Source organism: Ischnura elegans, chromosome 1 (assembly GCF_921293095.1).
Source record: "Ischnura elegans chromosome 1, ioIscEleg1.1, whole genome shotgun sequence".
NCBI classification, from domain to species: Eukaryota; Metazoa; Arthropoda; class Insecta; order Odonata; family Coenagrionidae; genus Ischnura; species Ischnura elegans.
The window spans coordinates 73216824-73239020 of record NC_060246.1 but is presented as its reverse complement, the minus strand read 5'-3'; the positions used below and the strand labels follow the sequence as shown (position 1 = coordinate 73239020).

At 41.1% G+C, this 22197-nt stretch overlaps 1 protein-coding gene across 2 annotated transcripts; it reads right to left on the bottom strand.

The window, feature by feature from the left end:
* Positions 1-7: 7 nt before the first annotated feature.
* On the bottom strand, positions 8-7647 carry LOC124163411. Of its 2 annotated transcripts, none has more exons than XM_046540316.1 (3): positions 7295-7647; positions 5783-6010; positions 8-4730 (listed from the first exon to the last, which is right to left on the bottom strand). In XM_046540316.1, exons 1-3 carry the CDS (start codon positions 7362-7364, stop codon positions 2800-2802), a joined length of 2229 nt encoding a protein of 742 aa, XP_046396272.1. In that variant the 5' UTR covers positions 7365-7647; the 3' UTR covers positions 8-2799. The 2 variants fall into 2 exon arrangements, with proteins under 2 accessions (XP_046396272.1, XP_046396261.1); XM_046540305.1 differs by lacking the exon at positions 7295-7647 and adding an exon at positions 6498-7227.
* Positions 7648-22197: the final 14550 nt, after the last annotated feature.

The following is a 22197-nucleotide window of genomic DNA, read 5'->3' as shown; positions in this document are numbered from 1 at the left end:
ACACTGATAAAATGTAAGTAACTTTATTTTTGTTTATTTTTACCTTTCTATAAAATATCTACAAAAAGTATACTTATCAAAACAAAGTATCAAAATTAATGAGACATTTGAAATCACGTGACATTTCTTTCAAATTTAAGATACCTAGGAGAGGCTTTAGACCTATTACCAGAAATTTCGGTAGATGCGGCAATTCGGTGTATAAATACGGTTAGAAATAGAGAATGAATTTCTCAAGTGAACTTCCACATTATAAACATGTGAATGACCAAAGAATCCATGACAATCTAAAGACAAATGTGGATTGTGACTGAGTCTTATGATGGATGCTTACCAGGCTTAAGTACATACAATTCCAATGCCAGCTCTCTGATTTTTCACAATATCATTCGATTGGGAATGTTTTAAGGGAATTATATGATAAATACAAAAATATTGCTATATTCCATATTCAAAAGAGTTTTTGTGGCAGGAAGTCTGCACATAATGTTTAAGGGAATACAGCACATGTTTTGGGTAATACACAAAAACTGAGAATTCCTATGATGCTTATCCCTCAGTCCCTGTGATGCAAGTGGTACAATTACTGGATCTTTCACCTGGGACATAGCTGTGAGTGGTGTACTCTGTTCCAAAGAATTAATTTTAGCAAGCCACTAGTAATGCATGCTGGCATAATTTCAAGAATTTTAAATATAATTTGACTTTGACCTTTCATTTTAGAAAATCTTATACTTGGCAAGCAAGAACAAGCTTGCCCCAATATTATGGTCCTGCACGTGAGATGAGCAGAAAAAATATCAAGAATTCCACATTATTGTCCCTAAACCACAACACTCTGACGTTAGACTGAATAATACCAATCAACATAAAAATGGCATTAAAACAACATAATGAAATCAGCCGATAAAATATACAGCAATGTATATTACTGCCATGCATAGTAAGAATTTTATAACCAGTCTCAGAAGTGCATGCACCATCAATTGCACAGCATGAAACAATAAAAACAGAGAAAGAAGAAATGTTCGTAGGCAAACATACTAAAATCTAAACTCTGTTCACAAAAATGGGTCGAGAAAAAAAATTTCACTTATACCTCGAAGATAAAATACACCCGGCATCTTCAATTAGAATTTTCATGGACAAATTTGAGTGGAGTCAGTCATATTATTTTCAACGTAAACTCTGTTCAATATTTTTGCACCATTAAAATTATTACCAAATTAAAAAATCAATCCCACTTGAAGGAGAGCAGTAAAAAAAAAACAATGAAATTCAAAAATACACTTCCAAGCCATCACAGAAAAAATAGCATGAACAGATGATTTGTCCTTATGCTGGCAAAATAAAATTTTAAATGGAACAAGGTACCAAAAAAGACTGACTGAAGTTTAAAAAATGTAGACAAAACCACAATATTGGTACATTGAACACATTTCATGATGTCACTAACTTTGAAGGATAAAAAGCATATTAGTAAGCTGCCCAAACTACACACTGTTGTACTTACTCACCGACCATTAAAACCACACAAAGTATCAGATAACCAAAAACTGTTTAAAAGTAAATGCTATGCATCATATACAGACTGCAAAATTATATCCTTGGCTTCAAGATACCACAGAGAAAGGTCCCTTCAAAGGAGGAGTCCATCATATGTGACCATAGACAACCTTAACAAAATCTAATCTAGCAGAATAAAACTAAATGATAATTTTTGAGATCAACAATACACACACAAGTGTAAACCAGAACTGATATGACAATGTATGACAGATGAGCAGGATGAGGGTAGGGCAAATATGCAAGCCAATACTATGCAATTAATACTAATGTGTTTCTATTGGCAATGACCTAAAAACACAGACCATGTGGAGCCTCTTTAAGTACCATAATGATATCTTCACTTCTGTCAAATCTTGTCCTTTTGCCCACAATGAGTGATAAATTCACCAAAAGAAGCTCATGAATGAACAATGAACGGCAGCGATCACATTACAGGCCACATATGGTACAGATATACACTATGCGAGCACTGTTTAAGCAGGTGTTTCTTTTCAAATGAAGGGCAAACAAAGGGGTTCATAGCAATCCACTTTGACCATTCTGAGAGGGCAAAGAGGTAAAAATCGTAACCAATTGCAAACAAACTTCAATTGAGCATATTGACAGATAAATCGATAAGAAGATATATCAAAACATATCGTCTTACCCTTGACCATGCCCCTCATTTTTCTGGTACACTAAAATCACCAAAGAATGGAATTGATAAATATACCATCCCCTGAATCAATTCATTAAATTCTCAACACCTCATGGGAAGGAAATTCACAATAACTGTTTGACAATAAATTACTCTGGTCCGCCACTCAAGGCTTCACTAGCAAATGACAAAAGGAACTGCTTCTGTTCTCCAAAAGTGCTTGAGGATTCACTTGCTCATGCATCTGGTTCAAGGAACATTAAAGTAGTCACTTTCATGTTATCCGTTGATATTAACACAAAGTGACTGACTAGTTCAAAGGTCAAGTCTCATATTCATACCAGACATTAGTAAAACCAATTTCCTATTGCTTATGAGACTAATTCTCAAGGAAAGACTGCACAGATCTTCTTCCTTCTGAAGGCAACTCCAGAAATTTACTAGATATTCACTATCACCTTCTGACCAGATCACAAGTAAGGATGCACAGAAGAAAAGTGAATGCAAAAATGGGTCATTGACCAACACTGGTCAAATATCAGATCACTCATGAATTCCAATGACATGCGACCATACGTATGTCTCCAGAACGCTCAGTTCTCCAACACGGACCTAAAATCACGACGGACTTTCCAAAGCATGACTTCCATAGCTGCACGTGCATCCTCACAACTATCATGGCCAGACGATGACCCTTGTATTTCACGCCCTAAGTATAAGGCTGTAAGTGAACGTAAGGACCGCCGATACGGCAGCCCGTAATAATGTGGAAAGACAACAGCCGTGTCCACAATACAACCGTGGATCAGTCTGAGGGCCCTAAGGTCATTCTCTAGCCCGTGCCCCACAAGAATGGTGTCCGCATGGATGAGAGAAAGAAGGTCTTTCTGCACATCCGCGAGGGACTTCGTGGCCCTCGACAAGTCACCCGCGGTCACTCCCGAGAACCGAGTATTGTGGTCCACAACCGGCCGGCCGGGCCGAACCAAAGCATCATACACGGGCCTCCCGTCGATGCCCACCACCGTCACTTTGCTCAGCTCGAGGCCCCTGCCTGTGAAGCACATCTCACAGTCCAGAGCGTACACGAGTGCACTGACCGACGACGCCGAGAGCACCCTTTTGCCCTGAGGCTGAGTCTTTACGTATCCTCCAAACGGCCCGTTGACGCCATCACCCGTACCGCACCACACGTGGAGGCGTCCCACTGAACAACCCCGCGACCCCTTCCGGCCGCCACAACACGCGAACTCGGTGCGCGTCACCGCGCCGGGCCCTAGGCCCTTGCTATTGGCCGTCGGCATGGCCCGGTTCACCACCACACGCTGCATCTTGCCCCAGTGGTAAACGCAACGCTCCTGGGTCAAGTACTCCCCATCGTTCGTCACGAAGAATCCCCGTCCGCACCTCACGCACCTCTTCTCCTCACTAGTGCTCCTCGTCTCCTTCGTCACAACCCGACTACTCACGCACTCCCCATCCTCGAAATACTGCATACACTTCACTTCCTCCGTGATCACCGTCATCGTGCCGAGGTCTTCGTCCTCGTCGTCGTCCTGCTGGGCGAGGTCCCCCAGGTCGCACGCTTCCTCCGAGCTGACGGACACCTCGGGCGACGAGGTAGACCCGCTGTCGGCTCCACCCGAGTTCCTCGGCGAGCCGCCCCTGAGGGAATTGCCGGGGCCGTGGCCAGCGTTCCATTCTGCACGGACGGCGCCGTAGTCGATGCCCCATGTGGTCTCCTCGGTGGCGGGGACGTTGCCGCGGGGCACGAATTCTCTGGCGTTCACGTCGAAGAAGTGGGCGGAGCGCGGGGGGTCGTTGGGCAGGGCCGGCGCGGTGGTCTGGTCGGGGAAATTCGATCCCGAGGGATCCTTGTAAATGATGGCCCGGCCTGGGTACAGGGCGCTCTCCACCGGGTAACCTAGGGCCAGGAGCTGGTCTTGGGTCAATAGGTAGTGACGGAGCAAGGCGGCCACTTCTACGTCTCCCAGCGTCAACTTGGCGTACTGCCTGATGATGGGGAGTCTCATGGCGGAAGACTTGAAACCACCGCCGCAGGATTCTACCTTCGATTTGGCAGGGGTTCCACCCACTACACTGTTGACATTATTCTGTCTCGGCCGGCCGTTGGTGATTTGGGTCTTGGGGGCCCTAGACTTGGCCTTTCTTCTGGAGCGGACGGGGGCCACTGGCGAACTCCCGTTGCCGCTGTCATCCTCGCGCCGCATACGGTTGCGTCTCTGCTTTCGACTTAATCCTGTGCGTGGTGTCACTTTCTCATTCGCGCTGACCTCACTGTCGCCCTCACAAACGCCCTCATCTTGACTGTTCTTATTGCTGCTACCACTGCTGCTGCTATCTAGAGTGCAGAGGCTGCTGTTACTGCCACTGGCATCGCAGCTGCTGCCACTCTCGCTGTTTCCCCTACTTGTGCTGCTGTCTCCACTGCTCCCAAGCTCCGAATCCAACGTCTCTCCGTCTCCTCCATCAGCCTCGCCTCCACCTGGGTCTTCTGAGTCTTCTGCAAACGCATAGGTGGAGAGGTCACCAACCATCGGAAAGTAAGAGAGGGGGTGGAGTGACCATTTAACTCATTTTGTAGGCAGGACGCTGACTGTTAATCTCCCACACCCAATCCACGTTTTTTTTAGAGTTAGGACACACAGCCACAGTCACGCCGCAAGAGTTCCCTTTTAGCTGTACAAAATATTCTCTCCCCCCCAGATTTACCTAACACAGAAGACCAATGCAAATGTGGCAGATAATTTGTGGCCAATTATGGAAGAGTTAATTTCCACGACGATCAGCAACCACAACAATTCATTTAATTGATTATTGCTCAACTCATGGAACCATACCATTTAAACCAAAAATCAAATTAACTTGTCAACACTGATAGTAAACAAAAACAATGGTGCTGTTAGGACTTTTCAATTAGAGCATTTGTACATTTTCAAAAGTCCTCTGCCTAAGCAATAATTATATAAAGGCCTTTCATTGAAAACCTGAGATTATAAAACATCTAACACTGCCACAAAAAGGAAACACTTGCTTCCTATGACAAATTGGGATAATTGTTTCACAAAAACTAAAATAATCAACTGCAGTCAAAATATAGAGTTGAAAAGATATAAATAAAATAATAAGGGTTATACGTAACTAATCAAACTTCATTAGAACAGCAAGTAATCATAGAATTTCAGTCATGCATTTTCGTCTTACATGATACTCAGACGGACATTATCACGAACTTGGTATTTAAAGGAAGAAATTTCTGTTAAAAACTAAACACCCAAGTCTATTTTGAAGACCATTCACCCAAAAAAATGTTCACATGGTTTCTATAATAAGCATGAGCGATAGATCAGGCAGCAGCCAGGCCAACCATGCATAGAAAGGAGCGAATACTAATTTTACCATTTCAGACAAAAAGCATAGCGGTTTTCTACTAAAACAGAAGTATTGAACAACACCACATTTAAAGCATGCAATGCATACACAAATATACAATAGAAACAGCATGTGTGCGGAAATGTAGGCCACACAATGTTTTATGCGGTAATTGAAATTTACCTTCGGCACAAGTAGCCAAGAGTTTTCCATTACTGCTAATATCCATGTCTAAAATCCTTCCACTATGCCCCTTCAGGGAGGTCATCAACCAGGGGTGGGAGAATGTGTGCTTCGTATCGCGTCCCCACCTCTCACCAACATACTTTTTCTTGCTGCTTTTATTTTGCTGAGCGCCACCGTGTAGACCTTCGTTCTTCTCCTTGGTTTTGGTGTGCTCTTTCACCTTACCTGCGGAAGTAAAATCTAGTTATTCCTCAGTCACCACGACTCACATGCATACGATAAACATTTTTTACGATAACGATATCGTAAGCACTCCTATAAACAACAATATAAGCATTTCTACAGGTACCGGTAAGCGAGAGTGGTACACCAAGTAGGACAACACTTCAGAATCAATTCAAATTAGAAATTATAACTCGGAACTACAACTCCAGACAAAATTTAATTTCACATTAATGAAACTGAATAACTTCTCAACATTTAGAGGATATGAGTTAAGAGCGGATGAAAGCACCTAAGTATTCATCACATGTGCACGTGTGTAATGCACTTAAACACTATTACTTGACGAGACTCACTGAATTTCTAGGAGCCAAATGATTGACACAAAATCTCTTGAAATAAAGGGCTAGATAAGTTTCACACATTCCAAACAAAGCTGTATGCTACATAGCGATAAGAGGCACAGAAGTGAAGACCTGAAAAATCTTACTTTTTGTTTCTTCCGATCGCACGCTGGACTTAAATAACGTAGATATGTATATTAAAACGAAAACAGTCGCCCCCACAATCACTGTAAGGACGATTGCAGGAAACTCGGTCAATCCTAAGCCGGCGTCCGCCATCTCCTCACGAACTCTCACGAGGGATAACTTCACTCCGTACACAACGAGGGGAACCGTGCGACTGGCTTGCGCGAGTGTTTCGAGCGGCAGCTGAACGAGGAGCGTGAGCGAGTCAGCAGCGCAGCCATGAGCGCAACCAGCGCGGGAGGGAAAAGAGTGAAGGGAAGTGGGGGAAGCGGGTGGGTGAGGCCGAGTAGGAGGAGCCAGAAAAAGGCGGCAGAGTCTCTCCCGCGAAGCGGAGAGGAAATTTCTCATATCAAGAGAATCAATTCCCCTCCAAGACGATCGCACGCACCGAGAAAACGTTGGGTTCTACATTCCGTGAATAAGACTAGTATTCTTCCTACTCGCTGTCGATCGTAAAAAATATTCTAAGAAAAGAATTCGCGGTTTAAAGTGAAGATGTGGCACTTATTTCACTTCCAAAGAAGGCTGGAGCCAGAAAAAAATTAGGGGGGTTCTAGAACATGGGGTATATCAAGATCATTTGGAGGGGGAAATCTTAAGATCGTATCTCATTAAGAATTCAGGAAGAGGTAGAATCGCCAGACGACCTCCGATAAATAACACAATAGACACAAAATAACATAACTTCGCTCCTGTTTTCGGAAACCCTTCGAATATAAGATGTCAGTCAAATGATGGAATCGCGATACGAACTCACCATTCTGGAAGCTGATGGACTGGAAGCTGTCCTGAAAAGCAATGATGTACGGCAATTTAACACAACCCATTCCTCTCAGGAACTGCTCCGATTGTCTATCTGAATCCGAACTGCTCTACGCGGAGGAAGCCTTCGCTCTAAATGTACACTCGCAGGTGGATTCCCCAGGACTGTGGGCGGCACGGCCGCGGCGAGCTTCCTCGGAAAGTTAGTCAGCTGCTTGTCGTCATCAGACACACTAAGAACTTCCCGCTCTTGCTTCAGTTTTATGGAGAAGGAATATGAGTCATGAGAGCGTCGGATAAACATCGACGTCATCAGAGAGATGGAAGAAGTGATGTTTTCGCGCATTCTTACGCGCTGCGGGGAAAGGGTTGATGCGCTACAAACGCACTGTCCTAAAGATTGTTTTCAGCCATTTTTTTACGCTGAGCCATTATTTGCTTTCGATATGAAGATAAAGCTTCTTTGGCAAAGTTTACTAATGTATACAATGATGGAATGGCCCGTTCCCCTAAAGGTTCTAACCTTCTCCCTGATCGTTCCAATGTTGAGTATTCCATTACCTTCATCCGTGTTCTTCCACGAAAACTACCAGTTGGCGCTTCCCCTAAAATAATTCAACATCCGTTCCAGGAATATCAGGAGGTGGCGGAGTTCACTCCGATTTTCATGTTTTAAATTCTTTTCGGTAACAATGTGGATGTCTACGAAAATATATGCTGCTTTTTTCAGTACAGGCTCGTACGACGATAAATGACGCGAATTTTTATACCAGATTTTTTATTTATTTATTTACTTATTTCCATTGCCCCATAAACAGCACATTTACGGCCTTTACAATGGGGAATTAACGATTAACAATGAAGGACATTCACACACGCCCACGCCCTGGATAACAGTAACTTACCCAGGCGGGACTCGAACCCGCGAATCCTTCGGTTTGGCAGGCGAGGACTTTACCCCGCCGCCACCGAGGCCGGCGAAAATACATTAAACAAAAAATCAGGGTTATATCGAGTTGAAACGATATTACCGAGTGTCGACTGAAAGTACCTTTGGTCCTACACCCAAAATGGGCTCGATCACCATGTTTTATTATTGTCGATTACGACTGAGTTTAAAAAATAAAGAGACTATAATTTTCATTTTTTCGATCTGTCACTAACTTCTCGAGCTGCTCGCGGCTTACCCCTTCCGCTGACAAGTTAATGACGTCATTGACTCTTGGCGAGCGGCTCATCGCTTCTCCACTACCACTCGACCTTACGCATCCATCTCAAGTGGTTCGTTGTCATAAACACTCTAATGAGGTATTATTTCCGTCAAATATCGGGTCTGTCAAAACGATTTGATGGACCATAACTGTAATGTCGTCACAAACTCAACTAACTCAAAAAATGGGCGGCAACATTCGCATTTGTTCATTTTATAGTTATGAGAAAATTTCTGAATAAGAAAAACGTTTTTCGTCATAACTTATCTTTCCCATCTATCTACCGAATTATTTTATTAAATTGCGATTTCGGATCAGAGTGAACGGCCCCATGGTGAATAGATTTTGATTCCTTTAGAGGTTAGTCATGAGGCTGTACAATTCTATGTGACTTTGTATTTTTAATAAAATTAATTCCACGTGGCTTTGTATCATTATCATAAAAAACTGAACTTGGTATTTCTACACGACTACACAATTCCAATTTTCAGTAGGCTATGCAAGGATAGTGAAATAATCCAAAAGAATACTTAAAATTAATTACAATGAGGAAATTCGATTAGAAATCTGGGTAGAAAATACGATGTCTATAATTCACGAACGATTACAGTGTCCCTTATTCTTTGAGCGTTAAATCGTTAAGTAAGACTGAATGACCTCTTTGACTCTTCGTACACTATTCGACGCTAATCATTAAAAAAAGTACGTAATGGAATCGTTTCAAAACAGTCAAAGAAAATTTCCTGCAACATATTATTTTTCAATACGAACGAAAACATGGTAATCCAACAGTATTCCGTTTCCAGTACCCAAATCCCGAAAAATATTCAGATGATTGACTTTCTTTGATGACCTAGTGGCTAGAGGTACCTGCGCCTTTTTATCTCATAGGAGAGTCGAGTATTTCTCTAATCTAACGGCACTAACCTCCACAAAGCAGAACCTCAGGTAATGCATAATGAAGATGCAATTGGATAGTATTTTTTCTTACCGACCAGCGTTTAAGTGCAGACATGTACTCCGCTACATCCTCTTTCGAGCAGTTAGCCATAGAACGCTGAGATTTCCGCTGACAGCGAGGAATCGTTGTCAAATGTTTCGCGTCGACCTGAGTGTTCTTGGTCTCACGCCTACCCAACCACACTGAGACTCACCCGCATTCACCTTATCGGGGCAATGAATGCGGTGAACGAAATCCCGCTAGAGAGTCCGTTATGACAGAATCACAGTGTAGCAGCAGCAGGCCAACGAGTGACTGAGGAACCGTGGAATCACCTGAAACCGCTGAGGCGATGCTGGTCTTTGACCTCGTCCCGTTGTGCGAATCCAATGGCGTTGTTTTGATAGACGTAGAAACTGGACTTTGACTATTTACACGCTGCATAATGGTGGGTTTTGAGGCGCCCTCGACCTTCGTTTTGGTGGCTGAACAAGTTTTTAAAATAATCACAATTTACCTTTCTCAAGGATTTCCAATCCGCGAATGACCTTTTCATGGTAGGGATAAGAGAGCTATTTGAAAGTTAAAGCGAATGTGTCACAATAAGAAAGACACTTCCTCAACTCACATCCTAATTCTAATAAGAATGTTTGTGGGGCGCTGGCGATCATGTAGGAAGTAAACACCCAGCCATATATGTATACTTCGCACTTATCACAAACGAAGTGCTTTCTCTGTCTCGATCTTTCACTGATAAGACAAAAAATAGCAGGCCCTCAAACGAGGTTACTAGTCTGTATATGACTAAATGGCCAAATCAAGGACTGAATGGAATGATTGCGGTCTAAAGTATTCCGTGTATGACAAAAGACCCCTTATCATAAAGTGAAGTCCTGAGACAGAGATATATTCTAGTTTCGGAAAAGTTTGCTAAGAGTTTTATCGTGAGAAATAACTTATTCTAGGTCCACTTCCGTGCTTCGTCTCACTGGTGCTATTCTTTCATTGTTGTCTTATTTCGCCGGAAACAAAGCTATCTAAAATCCGCGTTATTCTCTCTTTGAGACTAAAGTAGGGCACTCGACGAAATATAGCGACCGATCAAAAATATATAGGAACACGTGTTTAACATCCGATGCAGCGATCTATCCCCTTTAAATAATGTAAGATATGCAATTTCCTGTATGCAAACAAACATTTCATGCCTCATACGATGCTCAATATGACTTACTGAAGACTATTTAGGCGCGGAAAAATATATGAAAGCGAAGGGTTGTATAAAATGCAACTTTAGGTTCCCACCCGCAGTTTAATGTGGGAAACCGCCAAATACTCTTTAAGTGACCTATCTCGAGACCCTAGAACCTCATCGAAGAACTTGGGCCAAATTGCTAGTCGAACAGCGATGTGACTTAAGATAGTCTCACAATGTATTTCTCGTCGAAGAGGAAATGATGCCGTCAAAATCTATTACGTTATGTCACGCGGTGCATTCTGAGGTGAGACCCGAACCACAGCTTTCCGGTTAGCAATTGTGGTCCAGGATCCAGGAATATGAGTCAACCAAGGAGAGGAGGGAAACGGAGTGACTATAGTCCCGTTTCAGAGGATTGCTCGTCCGCGACCGTAATATCAGGAATAATGAACCTCGTAGAGTTGTTCCCAGTTGTCTCTCAATCATCCCGGTTATTGTTTATGTAAACAGGATCACATATGATGGCCATTGTAGGTAAGCAAGGAATATAAAATTTCTTTCTCAACCACTCATAATGTGTACTATGTGAAATAAATTACTATAACTTTTATACAGTCCATCTTGGGGAAGCCTGAGGCTTCGTGAAGTACCATAGAAAATGTTAGCATAAGCAAACAGAGTAAATTATTTTGACTTCGCATATTATAATGACATATTTTTTTCTTGGAATTTAGGATAGATAACTTTACATACTAAAAGAGCAGCTTGGTAGATGCTCATCGACTCTCTACACCGCGAGCCGCCTCAATGTACACGTATGTAGTCATTCCATCTTGGAACAATATAATTTGAAATAGACCATGGCTTTATGACACGATTTTTGACCAATTCTCGGTGCTGAGTCAAGTAAAACGCTTAGAAAGAATCACTCAGACTATAATTTATAAGTACGTTAACTGGATGCGGGTGCACAGATATATGCACTCACTCTTCCAAACAACAATGACGCATGTGATCAGCCGAATTGTTTGATCCAGTCTACACGTAAGATGCTTCCCAATTCTTTCAGGCTTAAGGTTAAAAGGATAAGTTATAGATACACCATTTGTTTATTGTTCGCTTTGCTCAATTAGGATTGAATAAAGTCATTGTTACTACAGCTGTGGTGCGGCTCAAACTTTTGTTCGCAGCTTTCCTTGTACCTATATCTCTAAACGTACAAAATTTCATGAGCATCAAGGTCGAGATGATTGTTTCCATTCGTGCTTTCTTTATTACGGTTCTTGAACAACAAACAATCGTTCGGTGCATAAGAAAATTTGTCACCAATATGCCTTTTAGGGAAGTTCAAGTGTAGGCTACCGTAAGAGCATTTATAAGTAGACACATAGCGCAAGCAGCGCCTTGAGCGCCTCTTCCAGGGTGACCGTCGTATCTGACTGAGGGCATTGAGACAATGGACAGACAATTTGATATGTCGGGGAAAAATGTTTTTGAAATAATCTCAAAGTCTGCCGACCACATAGAAATCGCAACAGCTTACACGTTTCGATGGAGTAAAATAATTTTGGAAAAAACTCCGTACATACACTATACATATAATCGGTGTCGATTTTTGCTACAGATTGTGGTTATAAAATTTATGAAAAATATGAGCTAAACCTCGTTGATCGCTCGCAACGTGCAACAGTACTTAAGAGTTAGAATCTGAAAATCAACTCTCATTGTCCCAGGAAAACTAACTGAATGAGTAGCGGTGCTTCACTTTTACTTGTTAAAAAAAAACATTTATTCGTCGCCCGTCTAACGATTTATTCTTTAGCAGAGGCTCATGTTTGGTCATGAAGAACACGTCGCTTGATTGCGCCACGTATGATCATGGCAGGACAATGACTCAATATTTCGTCCATGCTTTCATGACCTCTTTATTGTCGTACACGCGTGCATCGCTGTCCTCTTACTCTTGACACAAGCAGCAAGAATGAAAAAAAGATGGTCGTGTGCACATCCATAATTGGACAGACTATAAGCAGTTTATTTGGCATGCATCTACATGATATCCGGCGAGCCACCTACTGGGTGTTAGGCTGGAGATGAGACTTCCCTACTCGACATGCACTAACGTGAGTTACACATTGGTGATAACCCAAGAACCCAACGTGCAAATATGTGGCAGGGGTTTGCTCTCACAAAGCATGCATGATTCATTCCGCTTAAACGGCATTTATACTCCACTCAGTCACATACGCTACAAACTAAGGATCTGAAAAATACCTTCAAACATAGATAAAATTTTATATTACTCAATATACTCTTCAGTATGAAATCAATTATGTGGCTGCAGTGCTTGAAAAGAGAAGAGGTTTTAAATCGCAAAAAATTCTATGAGATATTTTATTGTTCGCGAGAAGAATTAATCTTTAGAGCTCTTCGATTTCGAATTTATTCCCCTGTTTTTGTGATCACATAATCTAAGGATAATTGAAAAAATAAATGCAATTTACTAGCAATCATAGTGAAGATCGAATATCTACTAAACAATGTTTATCGCGTCAATTTTTTATTCTCCTGCAAGCCACCTACATAGGTGTTTGGCAGGGAGTGAACAATCACCAACACAAAACAGAGGATTAGAATTTACTTCCACTAACATGCAATAGGCGCCATGTACGCTACGTATGACACATAATCTGCCACCTACCAATCATGAAAGCAATGAGGCTTGAACATGAAAAACATGCTGTTAGAAATACCAGGACAATTCAGAAATATTCTTTAAGATATACATAACTTAAAGTCAACTTACCCATTTCTAAGTCCTAATACTGCATTTATAGTCTCTCATCGATCACGAAAAAAAACGATCGATAATCTAAATCTAACTGTGCCACTGTCTATGTCTGTTATTTAATTTTTATAATCTGATCCACCGTTGGCGATCTTATTGGAAAAAGGAACATATAATATGAACAATAGCTCAATATAAGAAGGATTTACCATCGTTTTCGTCGGACTGTTGGAAGTTGTCGCCAAGAACGAGTTCAGAGATTATTTTGAGGGAGGAGGGTCATATGGAGGTTAGGATTGTTCGGGGGAGGGCACATTCAATTTCAACGCCCACAATTTTAGGGGGTTGAAACCCTTGACGCACCCACTCCCCTGTGATAGCGACCATGGTTGTCGCTGTATCGTCCCAGCTTCCGTGTTGCCCCCAACGATTGTATATCGTAAGAGTAACTACCGCACTTGTCATGATTTTTCCAATGGTACTCCATGAAGTTCCATGTACCTCATCTTCCCCCGCGACACCAGAATACGTATCCATACCTTCACCTCGCCATCATTGATAACAGACTTTCTCCGAAGGCAGTGGATTTAGCTTACGCGAGCGACGACGTCCGTCTACGCACTTTTAATCGACATCGAAGACAGATGAATAAACTTCATATCAAGGACGGGCAGTTGTGGTTGTGCTCGAGCCTGTTTCTCTCTCTCTATTTCCCTCTCTTCCTTCCTCTTCTATTCGCGCATGCGCGGAAGGGTTGCTATGTTTTGACGCGCGTGCGGCAGACTGTTGTTGTGTGGGAAGAGGGACGACGCGGAGGGGATGGGGGAAGAGAATGTAAATAAATATAGACGGTGTGGCCTGCTGTATCGCTATCGGAGCGTTTGAAAACACGTCGTATGGTACCCCGGAGAGGCATCGTTTTCAGAGCAGCGGATTAGGTCAAGTGGGTTTGGCCCATGTTTTCTCCTTCGCGGAGTTAAATGCTCCTACGTTTCCTGCTGTAAGTTGGGCTGATTTACGAGGGAGTTTTTGACGACCAACACGAGTCGGTTCTATCGCGGGAATCGACACATTCATGGAGTTTTATTTTTAACGGTAGGGAAGGAAGTGGTGGGGATCGCTGTTTTTCGGGTTTTATTTTTGACACATGGCAAACATGACTGGAATTCCAGACTTTCCACACGCCATCGCGGAAAAAAAGACTGGAATTTCAGCGTAAACATCATAAGGGTAAATATTTTATGAGCCAAAAGATAAACTGGGAAATGACACTCGTGAGATTTAAGATGATGCCACAAAATATTTCCAATACCGATTTCGAGCTACAAGGATATTCATCCTTTACAGAGATGAGATTTTTTATTACACGTCATTCCCTCCAGGGTAGTTTTAATGGGTCACTCCGGAATGGGATGGACCCCGTAATATCCTATTGTTCATCACACGAAATCTTTCTTCATTTTTGCGAGACATAACACAGATAATAACGAGAAGTATTGACCAACCTAGGTCAATATATGAAAAAATATGAAAATTGGAAATAAGATGAAAAATATCCAGATTCAAACTATCAAGGAATGGCGGACCAATTCGAACGAATATGGGCTCCATATTTGACACTTTTAATGAGGCAGAAAGTGAGTTCGATCTATAGATAAATAATGAAATTGACCGATGATTTTACTGCCGCTTGCGTCATTTTCGAGATTAATTACGCAGTGGTTTCTTTGAACTCCATGTAGAGCCACGCACACAGTTTTATTTACATTTCGATCGATATTCGTATTCGCTCAGCGTTGAGGCAATGCTCTATCAATTTCAACATAAGCACAAGGATATTAGAAATAATCCATCATATTCTCGATAATCATCAATATCGTCGTGCCATCTTGCAGGCCCTATGCATGCATGCTTATTTGGTGATCACAATGAATGTATTCATTTGGAACTAGTTATTAAATACTCAATTTCGCTGTTCGTAAACCTTGAAATCAACATTTTTTAAAGAAACTTGCTGTTACGATTTAGCGCAATATTTACATGCCCAGCGGTGTTTGTCCCAGGTCCTAATTCAAAATAGAGCTTTTAGAATAATACAGACTCTTGTGGATTCTACAACGAGGGACACATTAATCGCCATAATGGAGGTTTGGATTTAAAACTCAGTCTCACCGCTACAAGCTTTTTACAAGCTAAAAACATTATCTTTACTTGCAACTGAAAGAAAACACCTCACAATAAAGATCCATTTCTGGAAGAATTTTTTAAGCCTGAATGACAGATATTCGGGAAAAGGAACTTACCGTAAGGTTGAAGTTTAACTTTTTGGCTTCCTCTTCGTGGTCTTAATAACTCAAAAGAGAATAATATGAGCATTTGTTTTCGCTGATTTCATTGTGATATTCTTAATACCCTTCTCCGGCTAAATGATGCACCAGTTACCTATGATCGAAAACGATACAACATGCCTTGAGTGAGCGAATGGAGCAAAAGATTTCCACAGCGACTGTTCCCCCGGCAGCTACTTATGGACTCATCCGAGCCCTGCATCGGCCCAGAGGAGTGGTCAAAAATTTTAAAGCTATGATATATTCCAAGTCATGGTGAGGTGTCATCAAAGTGTGCCAATGTTGGTTATCCTTGGGTCACTATAGATTGCATGACCGATTATGATGGGATCAACTAGTCGCGATTGTCCGGAAGAGGATATCGTGAAATATTTAGATACGATCAATTTTCATTCTTCCCACAGAAATAAAATACTGGCCACGATAACGTCAACCTTCGCTTTATATCGCGAGGGCGGTGGTGGCAATTCAGGTGAAGGTCTCTTTTGCTTGCTCGCAAACGGAGTCCGGCGGAAGACTTCGCATTGCGACGAGAAACTGCCAGAGAAAACACATGATTATGTTGCAGACAAGCTCGATCGGAAAGGCGAATGGGGTGCACGGTGAATGACACCATTCAGAAAAGATCAGCTTCATAAGAAATTCAACTTTAGTTTTCATAAATTAGGAAATTGACGGACCGGATGCAGTTAAAATAATAATGACGGGCTCTTATGCAGAATGACAGATTTTATTTGAATGTTTTTCTGAGAGTAATTCTACATTTCCAACATATTTTGACTAATTCGTCCTTTTCAAGCAGCGAATTCATCCTTTGAAAATGACCTCACTACTTTAATACTAGTTGAAAATAATCGGTGACAAAATCCTTCGACGATAAATGGCCACTTCATACAATTCATTCCAAAATAATCGTCATGCATCAGAATTTTACAAAAAAATGAATGCAATTCAATGAGTAACAAGAGGTTTCAATGAGTAGATAATTGTAGAGGTTTCAATGTATAGTGTTATTTCTAAGTTCGGTATTGGCAAATGTATGATTTAAACTCTATGGTTAACTACATAAAATTCTATAATTAGAAATGACAAATGATTTGAAAATTACGCAGAATCAAGAGACCAAAAATGTTTCCGGATGAAAATAAATTTCAGCTTGAGTATTAGATTCTCCCCGAAGTGTTTTTTTGTGGATACAGAAATGAATGCGGTAGCATTTCGAATAAATATTAGGGCAATCTCACAAACACAGATTCCCTCCTTAATATTTGTTGTAAAGTTTAAATGAGGAATTGCTAATTGACCAGGCGAATCTTAAGACAATTCAAATTGAAAATGATTTAGAAGGGTATGCAAATAATTTGTAACGCGTGGTTTCGGTTTTTAAAAATTCAGAATGTTTTAGCCAAGGAAATGCATGGCTATTCAATAAAATTTATGGGAAGCTATGAATGAAAATAATTTTGAGGAAAACATCGAGAAGTAAGTGAAAAAGTGAATTATCACGGCGAATATCTCTCAACCTTCACATACTTTTATTTACGTTTAAAATAGAATTTCGCCATTATTATTCAATTGTATTTTGCCGGCCTCGGTGGCGGCGGGGTAACGTCCTGCCAAACAAGAGGTCGCGGGTTCGAGTCCCGCCTGGGTAGGTTTCCCCTGTCCAGGGCATGGTTGTTCGTGTGCATTTAATTATTTAATTTGTTGAATACCCCGATGTAAAATGGCCAACATGAGCTGTATTCGGTGGTTTGGGAAAAAAATGAATTAAACTTCCATCGATATAGTGAATGATATTATAGAATTCTCAAAATGCCTAAAAAATCCTAAACCCAAAATTCAAAACACCAAAAAAACTAATGTTTCTTCTTCCAACTCCGATTTGGATTGTATCTTACGCATTTGCCCATCTCCAAATGTATTTACACCAACCACTTTCATGATTTCTCAGGTGACACCATAGAAAAATTCCAATCAAATCGAATACTGCGCTTGTTCTAAATCTTGAGTCCATTGAACGAATTACGTTTACTCAATCATTTTTCGGACCAACTTATTACGGAAGAAATTGACGAGTGGCGAGTCATTAAATATTCATGCGCTACGCTGGCACAAAAATAAAAATATAACGAACCGAAAAGACTATATTACCGGGCAAAATGGGCAGCATGACGTGAATTCCCAGTCAGTGCGGATGAATGGCTAATTAAAAGAATAATGATTAAGGAAAATGACAAGAAACACCACTGAATTATGAACTGAAATTTCAAGATCAAGATAAGAGAATAACGAACGGTAATTGCGTCATCACAGAGTTATTGCGGACTTCTGTTTTCGCGCATACCCATGTTTATACTCAGGATTCCTTCTGCAGTCGACTTCAAAGTTTATTTTAAAGGACAATATTAGCTATCGACGAAAAATAAACTATCGAAAATCTTCTGTAATCTATTTGAAGATGGGGCAATTGGCCGGCCTCCGTTTTGCCAGGGTAATGTCCTCGTCAGCCAACAAAGGTCGCGGGTTCGAATCACCCTGATTTACCACCACCATTTACCACCATCCAGGGCATGGATGTATGTGATTTTAAAGCAAGTGAATTGTTTTAAAATCTAGTCCTAAATTCGCTTGCAATAAATACTATATTATCATTATTATTATTGGTTCGTGGTATGAGATTTGACTGATGAATACTTCCCACATCGGTCTGACACAGTGAGTTACGCCAAGTTAAGATAGTGTTAATGTCGTTTTGGAGATTCCGATGCTTAATTTGGCACGTTATGAAGTGAGTAAACATCACGCCCGTCAACTGTGCCAAATCCCAGAACTCATGACTGGTGGGACGGATGTCCATTAAGACACGAAGGATCAAAAGGGGTTTGGTGGGAGCGTATTTATTTTGCTGACACTATTACCTAGCTGCTCGCGCGGGGTGGGAAGATGCGTGACTGGCCTAGACCCGAATCTCGTGCTAAACGAGACTCCCTTCGTCCGCGGGCACACGCGCATTTTTCGCTCCGCTCGTGAGGAGCCAATCAACACAGTGCCACCAATTAACCCTCGGCCACCAGGCGATCCCCCAGAGTTACCGAGTCCTCCGGGCCAATCACGAGGGGGATGCGAATTCGCGGATATGGGCGCCTAATTTGCGGCGAGGTTTCGCGCGAAATGGGTGAAATCCGAATTCGTCAATTCCAGAATGTGATAATTTGGCTACCGATGAGTGCGACCACTCAAGGCACACAGCCAGGAGTCAGAAAAATATATTTTTAGAATTGATTTCGTCAAGCTTTGATTCCCATCAATGAAAGCGATTAATTTCGAGCCTCAAGCGTGATACTCGGAGAAAATCACATTTACTGCTACGGTGTCGGGAAACGAACCATGGACCTTTAGTTTTTACGGGACACTGCTCCGACTTACCTTAGGAAGACAATGTAATAATTTGATCTTTCGGGTTGGGTCGGTCTACTTTCCCTGTTAACATATTTATCGCAACCCACCCTTAGACCTTCAACATCCCCTGTGTTTGGACTCAAGTTCCGAAGGTTTTCGAGGTACAGTGCTAACAAAAGAAGCTAATATGAATGGAAAGGAAATCCTTCATCGTTACTCATTTACGATGATGAACTCAGCGAAATGACTTTAAAGCATATTACTCGTATTTTCTGTTTAATTTGGAGATGAAAATGACTCCACAACCGGAGTACAGTGCAAGTTACGTGTGGCTTTACAAAGTAATTGGACTCAAATCTACGGCCAACGAATGCGATTGTGAAATGAATTATCCTCGCTTCGTTAGATTTTATTTGTTAATTTTCCTGTACCACACCTGAAAAACTAATAAAGACTTAATTGCAAAAATGAGTCTCTTTTTCTCCAAGATTACTTTACATTTTGTATAATGGAAACAACCATTATTTTGAAAATGAGCATATATCAACGTGGTTTCAGGAGAAACCTTTCTTGTGAGATTCAGATACTGGGGTTATCGCAAGGTATTGCTGCAGTCCTAGACCAAGGAGTGAAATTGATGCGGTGATAGTCGATTTCAATGAAGCTTTTGATACGGTGTCATGCATTTAATTCATGGAGAAAGTAAATAGGCTACAGCTAGATGCTAGGACAAAATTATGGATTAGATATATGTTGATAGGATGCTCGCAGAGGGTGAGAGTGGGCGAAGAATGTTCCATGGAGATCACAGAGGTCCCGCAAGGAAGCGTATTGGGTCCGCAATTGTTTTTAATATTCATTAATGATATACAGTTGGGGAGTTGACTCCAAAATATATCATTTTGAGGATGGTTGCATAACCTACCGAGGGGCCAAAAACAGTGAAGACCAATGTTACCTTCAAATGACCTCAATTAGTTATCCACATGGATAATGGCCCATAAAATAAATGGTTGTAAGAGAAAATGCAAAAAATAACGTCCTCGAGAAGGAGAAACAAGGATAATATGTCGTATATCTTGCTTGGGGAGAATATTTACAACGACACCGATTGTAAATATTCGGGGGCTAATTTTACATCCAAACCAGAATGGGGAATGCATATTGATTAGGTGGTGGGAAAAAGCACCGAGGTATACTTAAGGGAGGCTTAAGAGGGGGACAGTGTCACAACTATTCTAGGGCGTGTGGGATGGAAACCATTGAAATTAAGGAGAGCCATATGTGGGGTCTAAAAAGTGTTTATAAAAGAGCGGACCTGGAAGGAAATAGGTCAAAAGCTGGACTCTCCCTGCTACATAGGGAGGAACGATCAAAATTTTTAAATTAAGTTCAAGAAGTAGAAAACGGATATTTTGAATGAATCGTTCCTGCATAGAGGAATAAAGGAGGGGAATGACCTACCTGAAGGAACTTCGAAGATCTTCCACACAAATACTATTTTTTGTAGGAATAAGTATCCCCCAATTCTTGCTTGATGTCATCGCGGTTAATTAGGGAGCGTTGGAAAGTGGATTATTTGGTTCAATTTTAATTTTTTATAGTGTGATATTCGTATTAGTGTATTTTAAGTATCGCATATGTGTATTTTCTGTACCTTTTCTTTTCTCTAAGGAAGGTAGGCTTTTAATTCATTCATTTTAATTATTATGTTACCACCAGGCAATAGCCTACATGCAGCAATGAGAATTAAAATGTTTACATATAGCTACGAGGTCAATTTACCCGACAATTTTTTTTTCCTCGAGCCTGCTCAAGAGTATCAAAGAGAAAGCTTTTTATTCCTTTGAGCAGGTGAACTTCAACGTTGAATGTGCTTAGACATAATTATCCCATTACTTATTTCTGACACGATTGCCAATGTCATCGCCACCACGTAATTCCCTTTTACATAAGGATGACCATGAATGGCGGCAAGTAAGCATTGAGTCTAAGTTGTCCGTGGAGTTTGTTGTTCTCATTAACATCTTCCGGGATTTTATCCCTCGCTTGTTGTCTGTGTAAGACGGCAAATTAGTTAGCCAAAAAAACTTCCATCCGAAGACAGCTTTGAATTCAAGAAAATTTTCAAAACAACAGAGTTATAATTTCATACATCTAAAAGGAGATTTAAAAAGTGATATTTAAAAAAACATTAAAACACTAGTTCTGGGGCTTCTTAAGTAAAAGATAAAACTTTGAATCCTGAATAAATTTACACCACATACATTTACACGTCTATACGATGGTCTCATTCATCATAAATTATTAGTTGTTTTCTTACTTTATTATTTCAATTTGATTTTTATTTAGTCGAAGTTAATTTCTTTATCCTCCACAGAAAAGGCAAAAGAAGTTGCTTATGCCAGTATCTGTTGTCTTCAAATCACCAAAAGCGCAGCCAAAACAAAAGGCACAGCAATTCTTCTAAAAATTTTGAAATTTTTAAACAACTTTTAATTTATTTGTTTTTCAATTTTTTAAATTAATAATATGACTAATTTTGAAAGGAAATAGGTGCAAGGTAAGGAACGTTTATGTAGCCAAGATGGCCGTATTTTCTTTAAAGAATAGGAAATAACACCTCAATGGACCAAATAATAGTTCGTAATATCGGGGATTTTGTATCATCCGAACACGTTAATAGCGGGGAAATTAACTTTGGCGATAATAGGAATGTCCAAAGGACCGGGAACTCACCTCGCCATAGGCGGGATTTTGTTACGTGCGTAATCGTTAAAAGCGGGTTTTACTGTATTTCATTGCAGTGTGTGTAGGAAACTATTTGAGTCTATTCCACCGTCTCTCTTGAAACTATCCCTCACTGGTTGCCCTTTGATAAGTATTTCCTTACCAGTGTCTGCATAGCGAGACGAAATCGGCGCCTTGGTGCGGCCCCGGTCGGCGAGGAAGCAGAAAATGATAAGGGAGCCTCCGGAGCACAAGGCCTTGCACTGGACGTGATATTCGTGATA